Here is a 24,076-nt window from a genome sequence, read left to right on the forward strand (position 1 = left end):
ACGTGCGCAAATATTAAGCGAGGTCACGCGTATTCCGCTTAATTGATACTCGTCAAGATCTCGGGATATTAGATATCTTGGATAGTCTAATATCGTTCGATTACCAAAAACACGCTGAAAGTTTTGAGAATTATCATTCTTTCAACGATTCTCCAAATTTTCAACCTGCCATCTATCTCCAGTGTCTTCCATTCAACTCAAAGTAATGCGAACCGTTCGATGTTTCAGGAGAGCGAGATATACCAGAAGTGTGTCCGACCGCCGCCAAACCGGACGGTGTTCGACAGCGAGAGTCCGCCGCCTTACCGAAGCCAGTCCGCTTTGTTGGACGCGCCTGACCGGATACGCTGTCACAGCGCGGGCAGTTCCTTGATGAAGGTGTTCAAGAAGTTTCCAAGTCCTGGTAGCTCGACGCCAGCCGTAGTGGTGCCGCCCAGAAGACCGACCCTGTCCAGTTACTCCGAGTCCAGTAGCAACCTGAGCAATCTCTCCAGCCTAACGGTGGTGCCTTGCGAGGCTGACGAGAGTCAGCATCCGCAACAGCAACAACATCAACCGCAACCACCGTTAGCCCAACAACAATCGCAACCGCAACAGCAACAGCCTCAACAATCCCAACAAAACCAGCACCATCACCACGTCTGATGCAAGGCGCGGCCGAGGAGAGCACTCGAGGCCACGATGACGACGCCGAGGAGAGAGTTCCTCGAGGTCGACGGACGGCGAAGGATGTCGTGGAAACGGCTACGAGCCGGCACGGATCGGCCTGAACAAAAGGCGGCAGATGCTAACGAAGAACAGAAGGACGCTGGCACCGGGATCGTCGTGCTGGTTCTGCCCTCGAGAATCCTCGAGACCTCGAGGATCCCTCAAGACTGACTCGCAGCAGAAACTTCGTACACGGTTTCGGCCAGCTGATGATGCCTGCTTAAAATTACACGGACGAAGCTGGCTGGCTTTAGACGTGGTGCGCGGAGAGAGAATTTCAACAAGAAAATAAGAGAGGACCAAACTGACAATTCGGCGAACGATCCTCCACTTTCGCACTGAATGGTCCTTCAACCGGAGGGCTGGCTGTTTGATAAGCCCGGGACAAAACACCCGAGGTACCAGGGATCGTAATTTTCGGGTTAAGCTCGCGTTGTCGATGGATACGCTGGTGGTCCCCTCGATGTGGTTTACGGTTGACGATGCTCCCGTCGGCTAATACGGCAATCCTAACAGGCCAGTCTCTAGCCTAGATCTCAGACGATTCCAAAGCAGTAGACAGACGCGAGGACAGTTTAGTTCGTTGTTCGTAGAGAGGTAGCAAACACGGTGGACCATGAATGTGTCTGTGGAAACGAATGGAAGAAAAAGGAGAAAGGAGAGGATAGACACGCGAACACCTTGAGCAATGTCCCTGTATGAAAAGAAGAAATAACGAGGATGATGGGGGTGGCGAAACGATGAAAATCCAACGCGCGCACCGGCCAAGAATAAAACAACGACGCGGGACGATATTGAGAAGAACGGTGTCGAGTATTGGTCCGAGGTTTTTTGGAAGTTTTCTGTTTCACTGCGAAAAAGACTTAGCAAATTATTTATTGGCGAATTAATTCGCGATGCCGCGGCCCCGGCGAGCGAGACAAACGAAAATATATATATATATATATATATATATATTATACACACGTGGAAAGCAGACGACGAGCTGCCAGACGCTAGGATAAATGAATATTCGCGCGAATGAGTGTATTTGCTGTTGTATGACGTGCGCGGAGCGTGTTACGTGCTAGAAGATAGAGATGGTCCTGATCGGGTTGATTATTATCATTGAGATCGCATGGCAATGGTAAGAAAGAGACAATTCTTGTTTTTTCTATATGCGATCGACTGAACACGATGACAAGTGTCTGAGAGAGTGTTAGGAAGAACGGGCTGAGCGAAAGTGAGGCGAGACAGTGGAAAAGTAGTGCCAAGAGCGTAAAGAAAAAAGAAAAGAAAATGATGACGATGATGATGATGATAATGATGATGAAGCAACTCTGTAAATATTAGGTTAGGTAGTTCAATATCAATATAATTATTACGACTAAAAATGATATGCTCTATATACTTGATTAAAAAGTAATTAAACCTTACACCACGCATAAACACGAGTTGGACGGGCCGTTACGAAATCGCCCTGGGACACGCGTTACGCTTCGAGGCCTCCGTGAAAAACAAATATTATTATTATTATTATTAATTAAAAAAAAAAAAGAACTCGCTTCGAGCGTTGCGATCGACCCGTCGATATCTCTTCAGGGTTTACCGATCGACGAAAAATCGTGTGTTCGTCCTCCTCCGTCCATCGATTCTCGCGTTCCTCTTGTGTAACAACCCACCCTCTCTATTTTTCTTCCTATCTTTCTTCTTTTTCTCGAAGACCCAAGCGTAAAAACACACGAGAGAAAAAAGAGCCTAGAGAGTTCCTTTCGATGCGATGCGACGAGAGAAATGATCGATATTCACGTTTTAGTGATTGGTAACGAGAGCGAAGGATCGAAACGTTGGATAATGAGAGGGGTTGAAATTAATCGAGGCACATCGATCGGTCGAAGGAAGAGGAGGGCGTCGCGACGCTCGATGCTTGCTGGACGCAGTCTCGCTGTGTTTCGAATGGCTCGCACGATGTCTGATATAATGCTACTTTATTATTATTCAGATAGATAAGGCTTCAGTTTTTTGACGAAATAGGACGAGATCTGCCTCGTCGATGAACCGACTCTCGACGATCCATTTTTATTTATTTTTCGCATAGATGATTTTTCTTTAAAGAAATAATTTTCTCACAGTTATCGTATTTTTGAATTTTATTTATTACAGTCATGTTTTGTTAGAAGTGCATTTAGGAACAATTTTTGTAGACGAATTCGAAACCATTCAAAAAACAGACTAACGGCGTCGATTTCGGTTCTCGACCTCGGGACAGAGCGAAACTACTGAACTATCTCACGAGAAGTCACCAATTATTGTAATCCTTAAAACCGTACGACGAAGGGGTCAAATTTACAGTGAAATTACCGACAACTTTTCCTCTCGATTCACGCGTGTCAAGCAAGGCCAGCGTTTTGAACACTTCCTACAAATTCAAATTCAAATTCAAACAATTTTCATCCGTTTCCTTCTTTTTTAAATCACAAGTTCTACACCAAGCTGCGTATTTTTTCAATTTTACCTGGCCTCGCGTCACGAACACGCGAAATCGAGCGACGAAGGCACGTTTTCCAAAAAAAAGTACTCGAAAAAAGCTAAACCGATTTACCAACGAAGAAAACACGGGTACAGGTTTGTACAGGTGTACGCGAAACGTTGTATCACAGGTTCTTTTCCGAGAAATGTCCGGGCAGTTCTACAACACGACGCAGTCGACCGTTTCTCTCGTCGAGAGAAAGAATGAAAGAAAAAGAGAGGAAGAGAGAGAGAGAGGCGCGCACGCTCTTTCCATCGTTTCAAAAATGTGTTCACGCGCATGCAATATTAGGTGATGAAGATTAATCGTATTCTCTGTATGTAAAACAAAGATAAAAAAAAAACACGTTCGAGCGGAAACAAAAATGAGATATAAGCGTGAAGGAAAAAATGAATAACGAACAATAACGGACTAACGAGATAATATGGTCCTTTGCGATCGATGAGAAAATCTGTAAGATCGTTGTGTGTGTGTATGTGTGTTCGTATGAATGATAGAAGAAACAGATACGTGAAAGGTATGTCTAAATCCAAAATATATGGGTCTTGTGCAAGCCTCGGTTAAATTAAAAAAAAAAAAAAAAAAAGAAAGAAAGAAAGAATCGCTGTTATCGATTTATAGATCGAATTTTTAAACACGACCACCGTTATCGTGGTGGATCTTTAGAGAAAAGAGAAAGAAATGATATTTGTAATCGAACGAAATACTCGTCTCACTGCGAGTCGAATAGAAATTTCTTAACGAGCACGATTTTAATGTTAATTCGTGACTATTCAACGATTCGCTGCGACGCTCGGGCTCTTTATTTGGACGATTCATCGGTACGAGCGACGAGACCGATCATTTTTGTGGCCTTCCGCATACAAATCTCCACGCGATCAGGTTGAATACGATCCTGCTCGCGATTTCGAAGCGTACAATTTTCAACACGAGTCTCTTCAATCGGTTGGCTAAAAGACGAACGGCTTAGCTCGCTGGATCGGCACTCCTAACGCTCCTAGTAGCCAAGGTTTATTATCACCTTGATATTTCCTCGATTAAAATGAATTTTTTATGAAAAAATTTCAAAGTTTCATTTTGAAACTTTAGATACTTATAGGAGGAGGAAGAATCTATTGGCTAAGAACAATTCATTGAATTAGGAAAGCTTTCTTTCCTCCTTAGGCAATTAAGAAATTACTCCGAGCGTTGAGCCTAGATTACTGATCCCAGTTGTCGATAAAGTAAATGGTATAATGTACTAGTGCTAGTAGAAAAATTGACTATGTTCGTGATTAGACGAATGGGTGATAGAGTGCTAAAACTATTAGAGTAGGATTTCATCGTGATAAAGTAACTCTGCCACTAACCTTCCACTATTCAAACGTACCAGCGCTAGTTATTTTACTATTTACTCTATAAATGTAACCAAGGCACTAAGCTAATCATTGTTAGAGTAGAGTAGTATAGTATTTTATTAGTAATATTGTACCACTTGCTCTAGCAAGGAAAGCTAAGCTTTAGATAGCGAACGAAAGCCCGTTTGTCTGGTCCTCATCGTTCGTACGTCTTCTCGGAAGCGTCTCGTGCTCAGGTTGATCTCGATCGCGATTAAGGTCGAAAGATTGAAAAAATTCGAGAACCTGGCCGCTTCCGGTCCATCTAGTCATGCTGAGCCGTGCGTCCTGTCGGGGGATGAAATCGATCGGTCGTTTTATTATCATTAGGCGTGGATATTGTGATTTCTCTTTTATTTTCTTCACGAGAGAGGTGTTTGAAAATTCTGAAACGCGTTCAAAGAAACGAAACAAAGAAGGCGAAAAAAGAAATTCGACGTTACCTTTTAGGCTTCTCACCTTCGAGGCCGGTAATTATTGTCGCGTTGTCGATAAGATTGGTGTGTCTAGTCTTTTCCCACGACGAACATGGTTCTACCTCGGTGATTTCTCATTGCTCTATTATCATCGAAACGATTTCTTCTCTTCACCGTTCGATCGTGGAGCAACGCGAAAGATCAGCCGATGTTGCGGAACTCGACGCTCGTCGTGGAGTGTAAATCATGTTCTTTTTTTCTTGTTCTTCGTTTTCCTTTTTGTTTTTCGTTGTTATTAGGTAATCGAAGAAACGGTCGTGAACGATAGCGATGATCGAAATTGAAACGATGCACAGACCCGCAGACTGATATGGATGGAAATCTGAGAATCAAAAAGTTATTCTTTTTACACCGTCTCGTGATTTCTCGGGATCGGCAGCGTCTTACTTGATTTTAACGGGGGTTTAACGTTTCTACGTGTTTGAAACGGTACCGAGTTCAAGGATGATTGTGCGCGTGCGTGAAACGAAAGGAATTGTGCGATTGGAATATTCGAAATGAAAGAGAAGAAGACGTGTAAGAAGAACCACTAGCCAACGTACGTCATTCGAGTCGAATTAATTATCGTTTCATTGTCGTCGTGATGTACGAGCAGGGGAGAAAGAGAGAGAGAGAGAGGGGAAAAAAAAAGAAAATTATATGCGAGCGAGAAATTGGAGAAACTTTTTTCAAAGTAATCGATCGATGTTGTAGGAACAGTGTTATTTAAAGTAGTAGATCGCTTCTACCGAAAGAAAAAGCAAGTCATCTCGAAAAGAATAAAAAATAAAAGGAAAGAATTGATTTCACATGATTCAAAAGTCGCGCCAATCGCGCACGATAACGGCCCTCGAATCGGCGCGAGATTCAAAAGCTAAGAAAAAGCGCGCGAAAGAGGACCTTTCGCGATGTGTTCCTCTTCTTCGAACCTCTTCTTCTACACGTGTTTCTCGATTTTTCGTTGTTCTATGTTACTCGTATGAAGAATCTCGTGTTTTTCGAGCGTGCCACGAACTTGCGAGGAAATTAAACAGTTCTCATTTTTTTTTTTTTTTTTATACAGTAGAAACCATACCAATTGTATTACATAGAAGAGAAAGAAAAAGAAAATAACACGATGTTCGTTGTTCACTGCTCTGGCTTGCTAATAAACAGCAAAACACATTATTTCGGGCCTCTCGGAGGCTGTTCGGACCAGGAGAGGCACGAAAATGAAAAAAGAAGACTGTTGACCAATAACGAGCGTAATTCATAAATCGAAAAAACTTGCTCCGGACAGTCCCCTTCGTGCCCCCTGTGTGAATCGGCAACATTTCGACATTGCAAGATTATTGGTGTACTTATCACGCAGTTTTCTACAAAATAAAGAAAACAATTTTGAAAAAAAAAGAAGAATGTTTAAGACTATTCATCTGAATTGCCCCAACTTCGATATTTGAGCCTTGATTACAGTGTTGTAAAATACTTAAAAATTCTGATAACTTAGATTGGCAAACATGGAAGCTACCTCTATAAATCAGTCGCTTAGCATTGAAGTTGAAACGCGTCAGTCTATCTTTAGACGTCGATGAAGTAGGATGGTGTACTTCCCTTCTCGACCGCAGCGCCATCTATACAAAAACAGCTCAAACTACTCAACGCATTACCGATCAATTTCTGCGCCCCAAACTCAGTTGCACCCGTGACGGGCGCCTTCTTCGCCACGCCCTCGTTACGGCACTGACAATCATAAATGTTATTCCCCTTCGATGAGCTTATTTAATAAGCAAAGAAAATAAATAAAGTAAATTAAACTCCGGAAAGAAATTAGAATTATTATACTGGTTGTGCCCTCTTCATACGGACCTGATTTCATCCAGGGGTGTTAGGGACCCTGGTGCGCCAATGTCACCTTCTGGATACCGACCTGATATCATCTTGGGGTGTCAGAGACCCCGGTGCATCGGTGGCGCTCTCTACATGCCGACCTGATATCATCCTGAGGTGTTAGGGACCCCCAAGTACCGATGATGCTCTGCATACCGACGTTATGGTATCTGGGATGTCGAGGACCCCGAGCACCGGTGATGCTCATTGCATACCAACGTTATGGTATCTGGGGTGTCGAGGACCCCGAGCACCGATGATGCTCTGCATACCGACGTTATGGTATCTGGGATGTCGAGGACCCCAAGCACCGGTGATGCTCATTGTATACCAACGTTATAGTATCTGGGGTGTCGAGGACCCCGAGCACCGATGATGCTCTGCATACCGACGTTATGGTATCTGGGATGTCGAGGACCCCAAGCACCGGTGATGCTCATTGCATACCAACGTTATGGTATCTGGGGTGTCGAGGACCCCGAGCACCGGTGATGCTCATTGCATACCAACGTTATGGTATCTGGGGTGTCAGGGACCCCGATGCATTAGTGGCTCTCTGCATACCGACCTGATACATCTTGGGGTGTCGGGGACCCCGAGCACCAGTGACGCTGCTTGCATACCGACATTATGGCGACTGGGGTATCAAGGACCCCGGTGCATAGATGGCGCTCTCTGCATACCGCCGTGATTTCATACTGGGGGTGTCAGGGACCCCGTAAATCACGAGTCCTCGAAAGCAATGGCGGTAAGTTGTCGTATAGTTTCCACCGTTTCTGTATAGATGACGCTAAGATCGATTACGTGATTAATATTAATTAATTCATATTTTTCACAGATAATCCTCTGGCAGATGGTCAAACGAGTGCAAAATGCAGTTAAGGGCTAAAAATAAGTTTATTGGAATACGTAATAAAATATGTTTAATATCTACAAAATCCATTGCAGCATACAATTGTATATAGAAAAAACTTTGATTTACATATTGTTAGTCTTGAAAAAAGAGGGCCTTTTCCTATTCAAGAAGAATAACTATTTCGAAAGATAAAAGAAAAAGATCGATGTTTTGTCTAGTTAGTTAACCTAATGAACGCACGAAGCGTGATAGGTCGCCGCGACTTAACGAAAGTGACGTGAAGAGAGGAAGTGGCAGGCACCGGAGACTGAGGGCGGATGGTGTCGTTTAAATTTAGAGCACCGCCCGTTCGGAAATAGACGTCTCTCCCTGCCTTACCTTGTGAATGCGATACCTCTGCCCTCACCCGATTCACCATAGTAGTGACAGAATGAATGTTGCAAATCGTGAGGCCAGCTTAGGCGTTTGCAACATTGTTGCGATCTCGCGGGCCGCTTTTTCGATTTGCAACATTGTCGCGAACACGCAATCCTGGCCCCACGTTTTGCAACATTGTGGGCACGCGGCGAACAATTGCTTCACAGAATTTTCCGCATCTTGTGATGCAGTTGATTTTTCGAGCGCAACAATGTTGCGCAGCGTGAGGCCAGTGTTGCGCGTTTTTCAACAATGTTGCGGCCTCACGTGAAGCTCAAATTCTCTGGCTACTTACCTTTACTTACCTTTACTTACCTGTACTTTCCTGTACTCGAACCAGTTTTTATAATATATATTTATGAGATCAAACAGTTATTGAATGTTGGACTGGTAAAACAGGCACGATCGTCATACCGACTTACAGACCTAGCTGTGTCTGGGGGTGACTGGGACCCCTAAATCCAGACTCCTCGCGAACAAAGACATGTCCAATCTTCTTCTATCCCGTAGTCACTGATTTAACTGATGCTTGCCATAGCGCTGAATGACCTCTTTTCGTTGGTGGCGCGTGCGCCGGAAATGCTGTGTCACCGAAACGGAAGTACCCTGAAATGCGGCGTACCCTTCTCACGTTAAGAACGTTACGTTGGAATAGCAACTGCTGGCGGTAAGAAGGGATTGGAGAAAGCGCTGAAAGGAACTGAATTAATATGAAAATATCATCAATTTATTAATAAATGAAAAATAAGAATATACCTTCATGCCACATTTCCATTGACGGTCCGCTAAAGGCTTGAAAAAGTAATTTGGTGGAAGGTTGAACGGATCCGAACCACAGCAGAGGCTCGTTAACCTATCTAATTTATTTGCAGACGTTGCTGAACCGACCTATCTCCTCGAACCTCTTCAGCAACCGAGAGAGAAGAAGAGAAGCGGATCTGATGCGATCAAACGAAACCGACCGGCATAATCTTCTCGCGCGTCGCTCAACAGATCGGTCGTTGCGACGTCTGCAAGCATCGCGACGCCTGTTTGCCGCGATATTCGAATCTCTGATGCTCGTTTTTCCGACGAATTTAGTTGGACGCCTGTCCTTCGCGATCAACACCAGCTGAATCGTACAGAAGGAACCAAGGAAATTAAGACATTTTTTTGGGTTGAAATTCGATAAATTGGAACAAGCATAACTTCCATACTAATTCGTAGAGAGTAACAGTTTAAATGTTACTTTACAAGATAAAGTCTATATTGAATGCTGTGATGAAAACAGGTAACGAAGGCACCAGGAAGTACGAAGGTGCTATTGATTTTCAACAGGGAAGATCGATCGATCGGAAGTCGTAAACGGGGACAAACGCGACCGAAGTTTGTTTTCTCGAGGCCGGCGTTCAGTTCGAATTTATGCATTCGTATAATTGGCCAGATGGCTGCGAGTTTTATTTCGGCGACACTAAAATATTACGGTATCCGCTTCCCCGTGTCATTCCACGTCTATTTTTGACCGGCAGAAGCTTCTAGGGGCGTTCGAATCCTTCTACATTCCATCCATTAAGAAATTCACTTTCTTCTTTATCGCAATTCACTACGGCTTATATCGTCTAAATTAATGATATTTCCTAACAAGAGACTGAGCGGCAAAACTTGCTCGCTTGTTATTAACCCACTTCCCTTATAATACGGTGTGACACGCTAGGAAAATTACAGGCAAACGTTCGTTTTTCAACCCCATTCGCTTGGACTGCGGAGTCGCACGAAGACGTTGAGATATGAAGTTAGCGAACCTTAGTATTTCGACTTCACGAAATTGCGGTTACATCTGATTAATTCCCACGTTTTCTGCAAGTCGTGAAATTCTGCACGACGAGCTGCTACGCCAGAACGTACTATTAATCAACGACGATACTTCTTGGCATCCTTCATTTTCTGCCGTACAAAAGTTTAGTATTGTTCCAATGGATTTGCTCGCGAACTACATTAAATTAAATTACAACTATCGGACAATAATTTTCAAACTTTAATTTATTTAATTTCACTAGTGTTATCATCCCCTAATTGAAAAACGAACGAATCTTTGACGCTAATTGAAACGCAGTTCGGTTCATTTTCTTTCGTGACAGGATCATAATTGTCGCGGTGCTTGCCTATTAATATCGCGGGATATATTTCTATTAATTGAAATAAATCGGTAACTCGAAGCAAGGACCGCGTTGCACGCGCGTATGTTTCTACATACATATGGCTGAAAGTGGGAGAAAGAGAAAAAAAGAATACCACCGTGGTGGGCGCTTGCGCGAAGGGCGTCGCGACGACCGCCGACGCCTTCTTGAATGAAAGCGTCGGCAGTCAGTTCGCATCAAGGCGTCCACCCTCGCTTCGACTTTCATGGATTTTGTAATCGACCACTGAACTCGACACGGCCAGTGACACGGTGATAAATCATTTAATCACGTTCTTTCCAATTCTCTCATTCTTATTTTTCCTTTTTCATCGACGAATAATCCAGGTATGATTTTGCATGTTTTCGTTCGCCATACGAAGCAATGGTTTGTTTTTGTTTTATCAACATTGTTGGCGCGTCGTTTCGCTTGAGATCTTACAATTAATTGCAATTTATTTCAATAGAACGTTAATTGGAGTGATGAATTTGTTTTCTAAAATACGTTTTAAGTAACACGGTAATTGGATACTTTTGTAATTCTTCGACTTTCATTTTCGTTGCTATGATTCAAACTTAAAAATATAACTCTTTCACTGCGTACGAGAATCGAGAACCCAAAGAGACACTGAAAATTTTCTTTGAGAATTTTAAAAATGAATTATTATTATTTTCTAATATCATTTATCAAGTCTGCGATTATTATTCAATAAAGGGTGCAGTGAAAGGGTTGAAGAGTAGAAGAAACACACACGATGACCTTTTGCTTTTCTGATTATAAAATAACCCCATGTGTACCTTCTAATGACATCCTAAATATCATTAATCCATTAACTGCCAAATTTTTATTTTTGATATTTTTATTTAACATTTTATTTAATATAATCCTATTGCAAGTGATAAAAAAATATATATACATATTCAAATCCCCATGGTAGCAAATGGGTTAAGTTGCATTGTAAAAAAAAAAGTTACAAATTCCTTTAATTTTCACTGCACGAGTGTTCTAATTCGTAAATCTAGAATGTGCGAATTTCAATGTGTTTGAAGAATATTTTCTAAGTGACGTTTGTAAATTAAAATTAAGATTGTTCCTTAATTTTCATACAAATGATGGTTAGAATTTATAGAAATATTCTAATGAAAAATCGTGGTGCCCGATAGATCCTCCGCCGCCGTCGCAACGATCTAATATCGGACTGATAGATGTAGCTCAATTTTTCAATTTTAATTTTACCAATGAAGTAATTAATATTTTCTAAGCAACTTCTAAAAGCTTGTTTCTTTGAAATATTTCATTTAACTTAATTTGTATGGTCGGTCACCAGTGATCACCGTGGTAGTCAACGTGCTTTAATGTTCTTTCAAGTTTTGAGATTTATATACGATCTTAAGAGAGCTAATTTGTCCGCTTAAGTGAGTTATGGATGGCAGTCATTTGAAATATTAAGCTTATTAGAGCAGACAAAAAGAGTGAAAGGAGTAGTAATAGTCTAGAGTCTAGATGGCTCAATTGGTTAGCACGTTAACTGTCGTTCTATGTTCAACAATTCTAATTCCTCTTGGCTACAAATATTTAGCTGTCAGACAAAATAGAAAAAAAAAATGATAAAGTCCCGTAGAAATTAATTATTTGATTACAAATATTTTTGAAATTCTTTATTTAATAATAACAAAAATCTTATATTAATATTTCTGTCTTAATTTTCAAAATTTCTGCTACGATGTTTAAAAAGAATACCAAAAAAAAGATTTTTATAGGAATGATTATTTGGTTAGCAGGATCATGATCTCTTTGATCAAAAATTACTTTGCCTACATAGCACCATGAAAATGTACGTAGCGCAAAGTCTGCCAATTCAATTTAAACGTGCAAACATCTGTTAAAACGAAAAGAAAAAATAATGATAGAAGATTGTATAAGCAACGAGATGCGTGGTATAGTTATTGCGTAAACTAATCGTTTAAACTCGTTTCATTTTCGTCGGTTATTATAAGAGCCACGTGTCAGTTTACACATTCTAACCGAACTACGAATCTTTCTGTATAAGTGATGTGTTAACATACAAAAAAATTCGTATCGAAATGAAACTTAATTTTAGAAAAGGAATTGAAAAAATCGACACAACTTCCAAACTAATGCCGAAGCTGTTTTCGATGAATTATTTCTTTCTTTTTTATTTTACTAAAAATTCGGGTTCCGAAAGATATCAGAGCGTCGAAGATCGTTAGGTTGGTGCCGTTTGGATATTTTCTTTCCGGACGATCGCGTGGCTGGTCGAATGTATTTGCGATTTCCGTGGCGCCAACTCAAACAAACCGTGGTAGCAAGGAGACGAGCAGACGGGAATCGGGAAAGAACAAACAATCCAGGGTTCGAGGAAAGCCAGAGAGTAGAATCCTTTGACCTCGCCAATTCCCCTACCAGTAGTGTATTTACCAAGAGAAAAAGAATAAAGAACCGTATCAGGATTTAAGGAAGATTCTTATCGTTTCAGATTCACTCTACTATCATCTTTCTCCAATCAACGAATTCTTTCGTTGAATTGCAAAATGACGAGTCTATTTCTTGCTTCTACTTCTACGTCCACTTGCATTTTCATCAGTGAAGCTTTCTAACGAGGACGGTCACGGAACGTTCTACACCCACGGGAACAATCGAATGATTAGATTAGATCGGATAGCTTGGTAACTCATGGTGTCACACTGGACGCGCAAATTAGCAGACTCTGTTCACTGCTAATTGGCCTGGACATTTGCTTGCCACCAAGAGAATAGTTGAGTTAAAATACGAGCCGCTCCCTGGAGCCATCTCGTATTAGACGACGATTACTTTCCTCTCGTTATCGCATCAAACCACTTTGCTTTCATCCATTAAGTTTTCCAAACTTCTCAGCTCGAGTATCTTTCAAATTTCCGCAGAATTCATTCATTAGAAAACTGTTTGATTAAAACAAATCTCATGTCTGACTATACACAAACGTTTCTACTGTGAGAGTGAAACTTGCAAAGGATATAATAAATTCAGATAATCACGTAAAATGAAATTTCCATTCGAACCAAATTTCATCTCTCTGCACCCTTTGCTAATTTCCAATGGAAAATCAACGCGTTAATCACGTTAACCCTATAAATGTTTCCTGGTCATTCTTCATACTTCCTGCTATTCCCTTTTCCCTATCCAATTGACGCGTAACCAAGAATGCATTACGGCGAAGCGTCCCGTTTTCACGGTGGAGATCAGCTGTCTCCCCCGCGACAGCTATCTTTGACAGGGCAACCGGAAGTCGGCCTCGCGATCCGTAGCCGGGTGGATCCGCTCGACAGGGGGTTTCTCGGAAAATCTAATTAAGCGACGTGGAACGGCCGTCGTCTTTAGTGGGCGAGCGTCGCGAACTACGCGGGCAGGAAGTCGCGAGCATATTAAAGGTTCATACAGATAGCCGCTCGGATATGACTGAACGTTATATAAGGCTGTCTTAATATAGCGGCAACGTTTCTCTGGATCTTAGCCATGTAGCTGGTAGAAAAGCGAGCGGGAGAAGAGAAAATCAAGGGACAGAGGGATAGTAGCGAGTATGAACGTTGCCGAGAATCGTATTAACCCTTTCAGAGGCTTACTTTGTACGAAATCTCTTCGTTATATTTAGTTCAACTCGACACTTTGATGGATAATCCCGTATTTCGTGGAAGCAATTCGGCTCTTGTAACTTCACGTCGAAACAGAGATCATTGAAATAATTGTATTCGCTAATTTTTATGTCGAGTCATTTTTCTCCCCTATTCGATTACTTTCAGAAGCAGCCATTTTCAGTACTAATCGAGCACAGTTTAAGTTATATCGGTAACACAAAGTTGCATTTAGGCCAAGTATTTAGCTGAAATTTTAAGCTTCCTATAAATCAGGCTTTGGCGAAATCGAGTTTCCAACTTTTGCCCCTAAATTCTTCGAGTCTTAATCACTGCCCGAAATACCACTTCGACATTGCGAGTAACTTCTTCGTTTATAATTGAGAATTTCGCAGCTAACATAATTGTATCGCGATACAAAAGCTCGACAAGAAGAATCTCGAGTGTTAAAGTAGGAGTAAAACTACGAAGAAAAATTATACCCCACCGTTATCGGCCATCGATAGAAGAAATCTCAAAGATAAACGATTCTTCAACTTTTTTATCCAACGGTGGAAAAACTTTCGAAAGAATCCGTCTTTCGAGCAGAGGCGAAGAAAAATCATCGTTCCTCGAGTTTTTCACTTGGAAAGCATAAAGAAAAGCTATCCCTCAAGCTACCCGTTTTGTTGACGCAAGAAATCATGAGTGAAAGCTGGTCTGCGTGTTCTCGACGTCTAATTCTCACGTGTCTTAAGGGGAGAAAAGTTGTTTCAACAGGGGAAGAAAGTCGGCGCGCTTTGGTAAACTCGATTTTCACGCAACATCACACGAGGCAAAGGGTTAACCGCATTTACCATACTCAAACACGTTAATCCACGGGTGTACCGGAGGGTTGACCCTTCGTGTAAACTCGCCTTGACACGATGGGAATGTAAATTTATCATCACAACCCTCTGAAAACGTTCTGATGGCCTTTCCATCTCGCACATTGTTGAATGGAAATTTTGATAAATGAAAATCGACGTCACCAAGGAAAAATCTATTTTACACAAACTCGAGGAAAATTGTTGGAAGAAAAAGATGAGCAACGGTGAAAATTTCGTTTGGTTTAATAAACAAACAGAGAGAAGAACGTCTCCACCGTGTATTTTAGACATAATGAATGTGCCAAGATTCCAAACACGATGCAAGGGTCTGTAAAGTCGTCGTCGTTGAATTGGTGCTCGATGTGGGAGGCAGTTAAAAGCAACAGGTATTCCATTTGCGCCGGCCGTCGAGACGCCACTGATTGTTTTAAGTGACCCCGCTTCGAGCGCAAATTTAAGTACCGTCCGCAAACTTAATGGCAATCTAAACGTTTCCATGGAGCTAAGAGCTTTAATTAAACATCTCCCATCAAATTCGGATCGTTTCAAACACTCCTCTCTGTTTATTAACAAATTATAACGAGCTTTAAATTTTCTCCTACGTTAATTGAAAGCTGATCGACATTCTTATTAATTAAAACAAACAGAAGGAGAAAATAGATTTTCCTCCAAACCCTCTTTCAAAACACAATTTCCATATGATTTCTTTCGAGGAAAAAAGGGGTGGCTATGGATCTAAATAAAGAAGCTAAATCAGAAATTCTGACCGAAGCCGAATGGATAAATATACAGGGCTGCAAAGAGCTTAACGCAGGAAGTATCCGAGGAACAAGTGAGAAAAATCATTCTCTTCGAGATTCACGGTGCTGCTTTTTTCCAAGAGGCGAACATCGTAAATGTTTGGAATTTAAATTTAGCAGCATTCGTTTCGACGGCCATGGGCCACGTCTGTTACGATTTTAGCGATGAAATCCAGCCTGGCCCTCGCTTGATCGCATCGTTTCGATTATAAATGTGCCTCGCGCGACGTACATCTCCTTAATTGCATCGAATAATTTGTACGTAATTAACCACCACCCTTAATTTACCAAGATCTACGGTCCAACTACAAGCTCTACAGATGAAATATATTCCTCGAGTACTTTTCCTTCGAAATAAGAAATATTATAAATTAAGAGGATTTATTTGAAAACAAGAATATTTTAACAATAACTCGTGAGACATAAAGATACGATGAAATATTACATTAGAACGTATAAATACGACACTGTAAAGGAATGTATTATTATTCAGAAGTTTCCTGTTAAACGTATAAACACGTCGACTGTCACAGTGAAAATAGACATCATAAGTCAGACGTGCACCAACGTTATACAGTATTTGTCTCCTGTTATTTTAATCATTTGAAAATTGAAATTTTCAGAGTTCCGCTGGTACATCCTATCATTATGTTTACCAACGGAGAGAAGAGAAGAGGAGAGAAATGATTTCCAGCAACGTAGAGTTGTTCGTTTTAGAGGAGGATAGTTCGACTGGCAGGAGTGTTGGCCGAGGGTGTGTCTTTTTCCGCTTTGCTGCCGCTAAGATGGAGTCCGCCAGCAAAGGGGAACAGGCCGACCCTCCCGCACCGAGTAAATAATATTCGACGACAGTGATTTATAGGGAACATCGTTGGCGAAACTGCTGCAATTTTCCATCCCCCGATAAATCTCGATCCGGTAAGTCGCTTTCAACTTTTCCTCCTCCAACTCTCCCTGCCAGCCGCATCATTGGTCAAACTAACGTTGTTTTTGTTAGAAAATTAACAAATTCACTTTAATCGATAATTAATCTTGAAATGATGGAATTATCGAGATAGGGTGAGAAAAGGGAAAATTGATAATCGCAGGTGTTCTTCAGGGATTCGATCTTATTTTCTATTGTAATTCATAACGATCGCGTATTTTTGTCGCAAAATCTGTTGTTAAGAATATTCTCGTCATGTTTAATTTAAAACAATGCTAACGCAATAGCGCGATGTTGAAACACGAGGGAAGCGTCGGATAGAAGGAAGAGAGGCATTAATATGCCAAATTATGAAAATTTATCAAGGTTGATGTATGGTTTCTTTTGGATCATTCCGAAGGTTTCGATGGTTAGATTATACTCGACTTTCCTCTTTTCGAAATTCCACGTCGCAACAGAAGCACGAAAGCTTGCAATATTTTTGCTCGCTTGTTTTTGACTTTTTTTTTTCACGCTTTTCCTTCTCGTAACCTACATCTAATTTCAGCATCTGCGTCCTGGTTGTTTATCATTCTATTAATAAACTCGCCTTCCTATATCGGTCCTTCGTCACGCTCGTTAAACCGACGAAAGATCGCGTGAAATCATTTCCATCGACGCGACGTTGTGTATTCAACTGCAAATTTCGTGCTTTTCTATGATATATTCAAAGTGGAAATTAGCCGGAAGTCGGGATAAAAAGAATAATAAGGTGGCTTCGATGGTGTTAAAGCAACGACACACTTCGAAGAAGCATAAAATCGGGATGGTATTGAAACAATTTTCGAAATCGTTCGAACACGTTTCTAAACGGTCGCTCGTAAGTCAGAAATTATGGGACACGTTTCCCGTTCATATGTTACGTACCTCGAAATATGACGTCCCCATGTTTGCCACCGCCTATCAGAAACGTTCGGGTACGTGAAATTTATGGAAACACTTGATCCAAATGACGACATGCAAATCTGTGATGGGCGTCGTTCACGCGTGTAAACGAGAACGATAAAGAGCCTCCTTCTTGTCGGTTTAGCGAAGAGATTAACGCGAACTGTCCGGTACTTTGAGATGTATTTTTGTCCACGCATCAAAAGGCAAGTAGCTCTTCCTCAACACGTGTTTACTCTTTCGCTGTCCGGTTATCGTATTCAAGAATTTTTCTTTTCATACACGACTCTTGATCGATCTGATGTTCGAGATAAGCTTTACAGAAGATTCCACTTACTTTCACTTAAATACTTTTAATTACTAATAGCTTTCGCTTCAATTCTTGTCCCTTTCATTTTTCAAGAAATTCAATCTAAATTAATAAAATTGAAATATTCCAACACGAAGCATCCATGGATAACATTTTTCAATGTTATATTTACTCTTTGTAGAGGCATTAAACGAACGTTTTATACACGGCGAACGCCTCGACAAGAATTTAATGGTCGCTCGTTTCGGGTTTGATGTCGTCCAATATACCACTTTGATTAATAATCCGAAAACAGAGTCTTTAATGTCCCGGAACCGCAAGGAATGTGTTCTATCGCGAGGCTGACAGGGAATGCTAGTTCACGAGCATCGAATCGCGAACCTGGCATAAAGATATTACAGGGCTAACATGTGTTTAGCTAAACAGATTGCAGATACCATTTGCCATTCGTTCGATTGCCTGGAAAGACGAAAACCATCACGGTTCGATTGATAAGAAAGAAAAGAAATTTCCTTAATTGCATTTCTTTAAAATCAAATCGTGTTTGAGGATTAAATTTTACCTCCGCAATCGAATGCTTCATTTTTCTAATTAATCTGTCAATCGGAAAATCATCGTTACAATACGCAAGTTTGCGAAGTTAAGGCTAGCCAAAGTTGTACGGTTATTTTCACCGGATGGTCAGCTCCGAAATTCGTATTTCAAATGAAACGACACGTAGAACGTGTGAATAATGAAGTTACTCATGGCTGTCTTCGTTACATTTGAACCTAGACAACGGCAGACTGATTTTCGACGACCAGTTGGGCGTAGTGACAAGTTAACCACTCGGTAAAACCGTCGACGTTTGATTGGCAAGGCAAACACGCTCGAACGACTCGCGTGAAAATGAACGGATTGAAATCTTCAATTTTCGTCGTGTAAAATCGAAAACCATCGCCCGATGCTTGGTACAATTGAAATTTTCTATAATTAAACATTAGAATTCAATTTTTCGCTTAGCACTCATCAACGCTTTATTAAAAATCCCCAATGTTTCTCATTGTTTACGTGTAAATCGAATGAACGTATTAAGGGCAGCCGCGTGTTTTCCTATCATTTTCCAGTCAATTTGGCTAGTTGCAGGAACGTTGTCGATTTAGTCACTGGATTCGTCGTTTTCTCGTCCATCTCGCGGACAGAGCGTGCTCGTTATCCGCGCGGAAAGCGATAGTCATACACCCTCGCTTGACAGAGAGCGATGTCGGTGCAAAGCGTTTTGCTTCTATCCGTTCTGCCTCTAGCTTTCACTTTCCTCGTGGTGTTTGCGACTGCTCGTAAATTACCAGATCCAGACCCGTTGACGGCTAGAAACATCGCCACCGTGAAACCATGAAAAATTCTATCGCGAACGCCATTAACCGTAACCCGATGTTTACGAGTGAACCGCGGAAAAATTTCCCCCTGGAAAAGTCCGCGCCGTTGCGGACGGGATCGTTAAAGCCACGTGTTTGGCACGAGGATCTGCTGGCGTGGAATCGCATATCGCCTGCAATTTACAATCACTAAAATTAGATATTTAATCCTGCTCCGGCTATAGATTCGAACCGCCAGTAATACTCTGCTTCCCGAGATTATCTGGTAATTTTAGTTCGATCCGTAATTCGATGGCGGATCCTTCGGTGATTGATCGAAAAATCGATCCCTATTGATGGTTCTTGCGATATCAAGATGTGAAATTTATAGCTAACACTCGATTACATTCACCGGATTCGTCATTGTCAATGGAATTTCAATCATTTATTATACCAACACGTATCCACCGAAGCAATAACTTCAGGATAGTTTAAGCCTCAGCTGTTAGTCAGCATCGCATAACTGCTGTCATATAATTCACCATACGAGACAGAAACAAAGAGAAAGGACACTTTGAGCGAAGAGAGTAACCTTTGTTACGTGTCTCCTCTTATCCACCTTCGCTTTTATTCCTTATGTTTCATCATTAGTACTTTTTGATAAATAAGAACAGCTGGGATCGTTCGTCTTCGAACGACGTTAATTCGAAATATCCGATTCCATTTAAAAAAAGAATAAGAATCACCTTCAGAAGTCCGATTTTAAACGTCGTTCACAATAAGAGGCCCTCGAAAGGATCAAGTACGGGTAGGAATTATCAATCACTCCGAGGGTGCAATTAGAGCCAGACGAGGCTCTCCTGCTCGGTTCTTTCTGCGTCTCGCACATGCTAGCAATTTACTTTGTCGCAAGTGCGAGGCATACATTGTTGGAAAGCACGCGTGTGAGCGTGCATCATTCCGCCCTCTTGTTCCTCTTTTCAACCCCTTCCACGTGTATGAGGTGCCGAACGAAATGGCGCGAATCGCGTCATTCTCGCCCGGTCTATTACAATGTCGTCGAGCAATGCGTTGCCAAGCGGACGCGTTGGAGAATTATTTCCGACTACGTTGCTCCATCGAGCACCGCGTTATTAACGAAACATGGCCGGCTCGCGAGCTGCTTCTACCTTGGCCACCTCTCGCTCGCAAGATTTACGAGCAACCAGCGACTGCTTCGAGAAGAAACTCTCGAGCGGAACAGGTGAACGCTGCCTCGCCTGCGAACAGCCTGTTTATCCCCCGCCCGGTTTCAGACTTGATTTGTGCCGGTTACTTGCGATTACTCAGTACCAAAGCCGTTTCGTGCTCTCAAGATCGTTCGTTTAATCCTAGAGTGCTCGAGCGGATGCTGTTAGTCATCCACCGTAGAAGATCCGTATTTCTTTATTTCTTATCTAGCAAGAAATCGCTTGCATATGCCCGCTACAACTATAACATTAATCAACCCTTTTATCAAGTTCAAGAAACAAATCGTCCAAGACGAGACGTTTACTACGATCGCGTATCGTCGAACGATTTTTAACACCTGTCTAGTAATTCGTGCGTTGATGCACCTACGCGACTGGTACTACTGATTTATGAACCTTAAACGTCGTTTATCCTTTGCTCTTCTAGACAGATATTACACCATTGTGCTTCGAGACGAATCGTTGTGTTATATCTTTTTCTTGACACCGCGTTGATTCATGTACCATCTCCTTTGCCCAATGCGCCCTAAGGAACAGTAGAAACGAATTTCTATTCCTACCGTTTCGTTCGATCTTCTCCGATTTTCAATCCCGGAGCATAGAATCGCGAAAATGATTCAACGAACCTTGATACGAGTTTTTATTTTTACCCTCCATCGACTTTCATGTAGCAAAGCGGTGATTTTGTAGGCGTCGCCTTCGAATAGAATCGTCCGATTCCAAATGAATCATTCTACTTGATCTAATTTTACGTGGACCGTTAGAGCGAGGAAAAATAAGGTGACGAAAAATAAAGCGCGTCTCTTAGGAAGAGGAAGGTTGAAATTTAAAGGTACAACGAGAGGGCGAAACATTTGATCTACAAAATGGGAAGGATCCTCTCGGCCTGCGCTCGGAACATGGTTGCAGCGGACCTATTTTTGTAGAACAAGATTCTGTGCTTAACACACCCGGCAGGAAATAGCCCGGGGGAATTGCTCAAACAAACGATTCGTTTGTCTGGGAACAAAACGGAGTTGCTTGAATCGAGGAAGCTAAGGGTTTCGTGTTTGGAACCCGGTTAAATTGAAATCGATGAATGGATTGAATCGATCTTCTGTTGAAACTTGATAAGGAAAGTATTCATTTTCATATTCTTAGAAAATATTTCATTGTTTCTTTTCTATTAAGAGCATATTGTTAACAGGAGATTACAAGCTGGAGTGCTACCAAGATGATCAAGAAAATGTCTGAGACTAATACAACCAAATGGAAAATTAATGTTGCTTTCAAAAGTGGAAAATACTCTTCAGCAATTCGTGGTAAACTGGTACACGAAATCGACTTTTCCAGTCGATATAACAGCATCGCGCGGTCATAAAGTAAGGTAATCAAAGAAGGGGCGATTTACGAGTGTCTAAAATTGTAAGTAACCATGTACCACTAGTCGTTAGAAACGTACGTTTGTATCGCCTAGATTCGAACAGAAGACGATGTGCCTTGCAAAACTTTTCGATTCCAAGAATTCCAGTTGCGTTAAACTATTGATCGGAAATTTATAGCTAAATTGTGCTACTTTCGGTTAATGGTAAGCGATGAGGTATGTTTTCTTTTTATCGATGCAGAATTTAGATAGCAGCCAAAGTGCGTACAGTTTATAACACGTTCCTATGGATTTGTGAATTTTAAGAGGTATTTTCGTGCCAAACCCGTGCCTCTTCTTCGAGATACGTTATATTCTCGTAAACGTTTACATTCGCACTGTGTAACAACCGTTGGTCTCGGCTCGGAAAATATACCACGCGCGAAGGATTTTTTTTTTTTTACGGATTTCGAAGAGAAACTTTCGCAAATATTCTAACAAACGTTGATTATTAAAATAAATCTCTATTCTTAAAATCTAGCAATAAGATGAAATTCTTTCAATCATCAGTGCCACGTTTTTAACTTATTTTCTTCCCTTCTTTTACAGTACAAATATAGTATTAAACTTAAGTCAAACAATTTAATGCTAGACAGAAATTGAAACGAAATTACGATCCTACCGTAAGAAAAAAGCAGGAGCGAAACATTTCAAAGGGTCCTCCAGCAAATTACGCGAAAGTAGTCGTGGAATGTGTCGAAAGTACGTGTCGCCCCAACGAGAAATCCTGTGCGCAGTTATTTCCGTCTAGGTGGCCCCGACTTTCCCGTCTAAACACCCTCGCTGTAAGTCGTGGCGACACGTTCTACCATAAGGGCCCTCATAAATATCATACGATGCGTTTGGCCACGGTTGTCAACGCTCCGCGCCAACCAGTCTCCTCGATTTTCTAGATGGAACCACAGTTACAGTGGACGAGCCATTAAGTTTGATTAGAGTGCCGGAAAATAAAACAGGGAAATGGTGGATAAATAGACAAAATAAAATTCAATTAAATCGCGCCCGAAGAATGTTAAGTTGCGCCGTGCTAATCGAACAGAAACGCGAAAATATCATCGAACTATGTTTCCCGTTGTTTCAGTCTAACGTGTTTCGAGGCTCCTGAGTGCCTTTCAGCACGAGGAATTCGTAAATATTTCGCTCACACGCTAAAATAAAGTTCATGGCAGACCGAGTCAGCTCCTGTAAGTTTTCTTGGCTGATTCATCGGTTCAGCACTCTGTTCGATGAAACAATGTTCCTCATATATTTTTTTTTTTTTTCATAATTCTCTTTAAAATTCACCCAAGATTTCGTAGAGATTTACAAACATCAGAGAATTTGTTACCTGAATTTGACATTATTACAATTTATCACCCTTACGAAATCTTTCACTGTTTATTTCGGTAAACCAGTTTACCGAGGAATGTTGGTATCGGTGTTGAAATATTTTAAGCAACATTTAACATTTCCATGATATATCCTAGAAGGAATGAAAACAAAGCGCGGCACGAGGCACGATAAGGAATATTTCCATAAATTACGACAATAAATTTGCTTCCCGTTCCGTTTTATCTTGGATTTTGCAAAGCGAGCCGCGCTTGCACGCGAACGTGCATGGTAAACGCAAGACGTGACTTTCTGGTCGTAGTAAGAAATCGTTTCACGATATTAATCGTGGTATAGATTGATCCCCGAGGACTCGGTTTCGAGGTTTGCGAAAATTACGGCACCGTTAATGACGTAAAGATACGTTTGATCAATATTATGCTCGTATATTCGTCCTATTTAAATCTTGGCAGCTTGTGTAGCGAGCAGATTTGTTAGGCGAGAATTGCACGCGATTCAGTTATATTACCTTTATTACTTTATAAAGTTATCTATACCTATTTGGTAGCATGCATCTTAAGAATTATATGGCCTATCATATCATAAGTCCAAAGGACTCAATTAAATTTATTCCTTGTTTATTTAAAATTTGTATCATTGTAAAAGTTATCATAAACCCATAAATAAACTCTTGTTAAACTAAGGCTAAGAATTAAATTAAGACTCGCGAAAAGGCCCAATGCGAAAGGAAACCGTCGCCATTTTAAAACTTAACCTGATCGACAGGCCCTTCCGCTTTTAGCTCATCCAGTTTATTTATCCCACTTTATTCTATCCGTGTAGTTCATTTACATAGAAAATATTTAGACTTATCCATACCTTGATCGAAGAGAAAAGTTTCGTAAGAAAGTAGGTTCGGTCTCGTGTTGCTAAATCCTCTTTGTACGTATGTGCGTCCACAAAAGTTTCGAAAGTTTAAATGGCGTCGGGCGCGAGATCGGGATACACTTGTAGCGCCATCTAG

General features: G+C 41.3%; 1 protein-coding gene across 1 annotated transcript in view; it reads left to right on the plus strand.

The window, feature by feature from the left end:
* Positions 1–6,106, plus strand: part of LOC117607112 (uncharacterized) — an 86,857-nt gene extending 80,751 nt beyond the window's left edge. Inside the window, exon 5 of the mRNA XM_034330391.2 lies at positions 229–6,106. Coding sequence (XP_034186282.2) covers positions 229–645 — 417 coding nt within the window. The 3' untranslated portion in view covers positions 646–6,106. The remainder of the gene's footprint in view (positions 1–228) is intronic.
* Positions 6,107–24,076: the final 17,970 nt, after the last annotated feature.

The sequence above is a fragment of the Osmia lignaria genome, chromosome 2 (assembly GCF_051020975.1).
Source record: "Osmia lignaria lignaria isolate PbOS001 chromosome 2, iyOsmLign1, whole genome shotgun sequence".
Taxonomy (NCBI): domain Eukaryota; kingdom Metazoa; phylum Arthropoda; class Insecta; order Hymenoptera; family Megachilidae; genus Osmia; species Osmia lignaria.